At 40.0% G+C, this 4802-nt stretch overlaps 1 protein-coding gene across 2 annotated transcripts in view; it reads left to right on the top strand.

Moving 5' to 3' along the window:
* pfkpb (phosphofructokinase, platelet b) overlaps nucleotides 1-4512 on the top strand; it is an 18825-nt gene extending 14313 nt beyond the window's left edge. The window contains exons 17-23 of one of the 2 annotated variants that reach the window (XM_035528754.1): nucleotides 537-701; nucleotides 1487-1548; nucleotides 1850-1961; nucleotides 2360-2459; nucleotides 2985-2990; nucleotides 3679-3784; nucleotides 4305-4512. In XM_035528754.1, coding sequence (XP_035384647.1) covers nucleotides 537-701; nucleotides 1487-1548; nucleotides 1850-1961; nucleotides 2360-2459; nucleotides 2985-2990; nucleotides 3679-3784; nucleotides 4305-4473 — 720 coding nt within the window. In that variant the 3' untranslated portion in view covers nucleotides 4474-4512. The remainder of the gene's footprint in view (nucleotides 1-536; nucleotides 702-1486; nucleotides 1549-1849; nucleotides 1962-2359; nucleotides 2460-2984; nucleotides 2991-3678; nucleotides 3785-4304) is intronic. The other variant, XM_027032062.2, reaches the window with a different exon arrangement.
* Nucleotides 4513-4802: the final 290 nt, after the last annotated feature.

Here is a 4802-nt window from a genome sequence, read left to right as displayed (position 1 = left end):
CAAGAAAATATTTTGTCTTAAAGCTAAAGTTTCCTCATGGGGGATCTGCAGAATGTTGCAGAAGGACAGAATGTTCTTGTTTGCTTATCAGATGAGGGAACATTTGGTCCGAGACCCCCCCCCCCCCCCCCCCCCCCCCCACTGCATGTCTGTTCTACTCTTTGTTAAACAGCTAGATTTTTAGATTTGTCACTTGTTTGTGCTTGTTTGTGCCTTTCAAGCTCTGGGGTGTGTGTGTGTGATGGTGATAGTGTTGTGTGTGAGGGTGTGGTAAGCATATGCAGAGTGTTCACTGCTAAGACAGTGAACATGCTGCATTTCTTTTAACAGAGTCCTCACATGAGATGACTGCATAGTCTTTTGTGTAGGGCTGTAGAGGAAAAAAAGGTATTCAAATACAACATTTTTGAAACTGAAAGACACTACACTGAGTGTATGTTTGTGTATGAGAGGAACTGTGTATGTACATTCTCATGAACCTTTGAGCTGTGTCAACCTGGTGTGTGTGTGTGGGTGTGTGTGCATGTATGCAACAGACATGTGATCGAATAAAGCAGTCTGCGAGCGGGACAAAGAGGCGTGTGTTTATTATCGAGACCATGGGTGGCTACTGTGGTTACTTGGCAACGGTGGGGGCGTTGGCAGCCGGAGCTGATGCCGCCTACATCTACGAGGAACCCTTCGATATCCGAGACCTGCAGGCAAGATGGGTGGGGGTGTTTGGGAAAGAACACAGATTTCAAAATGTAAAAAGTATGAAAGAGATGGAGATGAGGACAGAGATAATAGAGAACTCTTGTTAGCTGATCTTCTGTGTGGCTCTCTTACACACCTACACACAAACTAGCTCCCTGTGTCTGGACACCAACAACATCCTAAGTATCCATCATATGTCCTCAAATAGCTGTATCTATATTAGGATGTCAGAGCTGACCTAGATGCGCACACGCGCACGCACACACAGAGCAGCATAATTATTCCAATGTTTTAATCTATTATTAGTGTTGTTGCTGTTACAATGAAAGTGTGAGAAGCAGGGCAGCTGTTCTCACCACAAAAACCAGCTCACACACACTCTGAACTCACACGCAACTCTCACACAGTTCTACAGCAAACAAATACTAAGACTATATTCCTGATTGGAATAGGCCATCACTAAAGAAGTTGAGACAAGTGAGCTATCTAGTAGCGAAGGAGATGACTCGAGGGGTGTGTGTTTTCAGTACCGAACGAGAGCACCCCTACTGGGGTTAAATAATGGCAGCCCCCCCGTCCGCTTCTCCTCTTTGTGCTTCTAACTTGGCAGTATTTTTAGCATTGAGGACTATTTCAGGAGTTTACAGCAGAGTGTAAGAGGGGGAGAGAGAGACAGAGGGATGAGAGGGAGAGGGAGGGAGAGATAGACAGATAATGGGAGGGGGAAGAGAAAGAGCGTAGAAGAGAGAGAATGACGTTAATGCGAGTTTTTAATAACTGCATCTTCCAGTGCAATGTAGAGCATTTGACAGAGAAGATGAAGACGAGCATCCAGCGAGGCCTAGTGCTCAGGTAGCCAACACTCATGCCTACACACATACCCCACCCACTTCACCTTGAGTTGTTTGTCCTTAATGAATTTTAGTTAAGCATTTTACATTAGCTCTGTTGTTTATGTGGCTTTATTCATATTTACTTATTTTGAGATTGTGTGTGGTTTATGTACTCACAAAGGTTCATATGTATATGAATGAAGCAGTGTATGTTTCTTTGTGTATGGAGTAGTGTTTGTATGGAAGTAACTCAATCAATATTTTGTGTATCCTTAATTTATTAATTAACGTGTGTATGTGTGTGTGTTTACTTTTTGCAGAAACGAGTGCTGCAATGACAATTTCACTACAGACTTCATCTACCAGCTGTACTCAGAAGAGGGCAAAGGAGTGTTTGACTGCAGGAAAAATGTCCTAGGACACATGCAGCAGGTATACACATGCTTATGCAAACTCTTGCTCACACACACACACACACACACACACACACACGCATCCCTTCAATTATTCATTCATGCAAATGCATGAGTATGAAGTTACACAACCATGCTTATGCAAACACTCATATTCATGCATTCATGTCTCTATGTTCAATTATTACTATTATTATTAATTATTATTATTATACAAAATATATTATAAAGGCACACATATACATAGAATTGTGATTCACTACATATTGTTGAATATTAAAGCAGTAAATAGTACAAGGTAATACAAAGCTCCCTCTGTGTCACCGAGGCCTGTGCATGTGTAGTCATAGTGAATGTTTCAGTCTTTTGCTATAGTTTCTCTAAATACAAAATTCCATGATGTTTTGTGTGTTTCAGGGTGGAGCTCCATCTCCGTTTGACCGGAACTATGGCACAAAGATTGCAGCTAAAGCTATGCAGTGGATCTCAAAAAAACTGAAGGAGTTCTATGTAGAAGGTAAACACACACACATCCAAACATAGACACCCAAACACGCACACACTTTTGCAGGGAAAATGCTGAGCAATTTCTCCAAAACAGATAAACACAGTATTCGATAAAGCACCAATACTATGGTTGTTCCATTATAGTAATAATGTACTTACCTTTATGTTACTCCTTTTGTGCAATAGTTGACAGTTACAGACATTACATATCCCACAACTGCAGTATTGACTAGGTAAGTGCAGGTGGTGCTTTCTGTAAATGAACGTGACAGTTTGAGGAGTGACTGACAAAACTGGGGAAGGAACTGTTACTGAGCAACTTGTGCTTCATGCCAAAGGGATGCTCCCCTTCAAGGCTGAAGCACAGGGGTCATGAACGTGGCAGGGTGCGAAAAGTCATCACAAAGAACAGTCATGAGACGGGAGAGATGAGTTGCAGTTGTGAGCCATCTCGCATGTCTTAGCTAATGCATAACTCCATATAAAAAAAATATGTTTTTCTCGCTTTTTTACCATATGCTCTACTGGAGATTAGATAAAGGTAAATCAGATTTGTCTGAATAAATACTGGCAAGTGAAATTTTTTGTTTGTTGAAATCTGTTGGTGTTAATAGTGTGTGTGTTTGTGTAGACCTGTGTGAGTGTAAATTACAGAACCAGTCCAAGGTTTGGACACACCTGACAATGTATATTGTTCATAGTCTTAAAAGCATTAAATTTGTTTCTAAGACAAATATAGATTGTGAAAGTTGATAGTCTATGTATGGATTTACAAAACACACAAATATATAAACAAAATAAAAATGTATATTAACTGTCCCCTCAACAAATAGTCTTCATTCAGAATTTTAGTTTCTCACCCTATAAGTGCTCAACATATGTGAGAATTTCTTCAAGACTTTCAAGACTTCAAAATTTCTTCATGATGGTGGTTACGCCTAGAAACTGGTAAAGAGAACAGAAGCATGCAAAGAATATAAAACCTATGACAATTTTTATATCTCATATGTGTTATTTCATTGTTTTGATACCGTCACTGTTTTTCTAAAATGCAGAAAATAATACAAACAATAAAGGTGTGTCCAAATTTTGACTGACAGGCATACATTTTGGATATATTTGCAGACTTGTGTCTAATCATATGTAGAGCTGTGTAACGTGTGTTTGTGTAGGATATATGTATGCAGGTGGGCTTGTGTGTAACCATGTGTATGTATGCGTGTGCCTAGGTCGTGTTTTTGCTAACACTGAGGACTCTGCGTGTCTGCTGGGAATGCGTCGTAGAGCTCTGGTCTTTCAACCTGTGACACAACTAAAAGACGAGACAGACTTTGTGTAAGACACCATACATGCAAGATTTCTTCTTAACCTTCCTGTTCTAAAGGTGGAGTTTCCAGTCTAGCAGGGAAGTAGAATCAAACAATCCTTGTTTAACTGACATGTAAGATAGTAAAGGCTGGATCTTGTATGAACCATGAAAAATATCCTTCACACAACTTTAAATCTCATGTCAGAAAATTCCTAAAAAGCGTTATTTATACAGTTGGGTTGTTGGATGTAGATCTTAATTAGCTGAGAGTATTCCTCCAAATACCTATTTACCTATAGTTACTTGCATAACTGGTTACATTTATCATCAAATTCTTGGAGTCAAATGTGTAATTTGTCAGTAATTATACATTTATCTGTTTAAGGCATGTTTCAGTTGATTTTCCATTCTGGTTTGTATTTTTTTATCAACTGTACTTTTATACTTGGTTTAACTTTTTTTGTTTGTGTAGCTAGTTATTTGTGCAGTTTGTCAGCCATTTTGAGGTTGTTTTAGGAGCTTCACACATGGTTTTTGGTTCCGCAGGCACCGCATCCCTAAGGAGCAGTGGTGGCTGAAGCTCCGCCCTCTCATGAAGATCCTGGCCAAATACAAGACCAGCTATGATGTGTCTGATGCCGGCCAGCTAGAACACGTCGCTGGGCTGAGGACCATAGAAGAAAATGGGAGAGAGAAGGAGGGGGAGGAAGAGTGAGAGCAACAGAGAGAGAGAGAGAGAGAGAGAGAGAGAGAGAGAGAGAGAGAGAGAGAGAGAGACAAAGACAAAGTATGAAAGTGAAAGGCAATGAGAGAAAAATAATGTGAGTGTGAACAAGAGAATAAGAAAGACAGACTCTCCAGAACAGTTTAGGCAGATTTATTTCAGAATTAGTTTATATAGAGTGAGAGTTCATACCAGCACTGTCACAAAACCACAAAAATTAATTATGACCTTTGAGTGTATAAATGTAGAACTGTAGCATTTGCCTCTTAAATACCTCTAATTAATCAGACTCTGCTTACACCGATGCGGTGCCTAGGAGA

This window comes from Electrophorus electricus, chromosome 7 (genome assembly GCF_013358815.1).
Source record: "Electrophorus electricus isolate fEleEle1 chromosome 7, fEleEle1.pri, whole genome shotgun sequence".
Taxonomy (NCBI): Eukaryota; Metazoa; Chordata; class Actinopteri; order Gymnotiformes; family Gymnotidae; genus Electrophorus; species Electrophorus electricus.
This window is presented reverse-complemented; position numbering and strand designations above follow the sequence as displayed.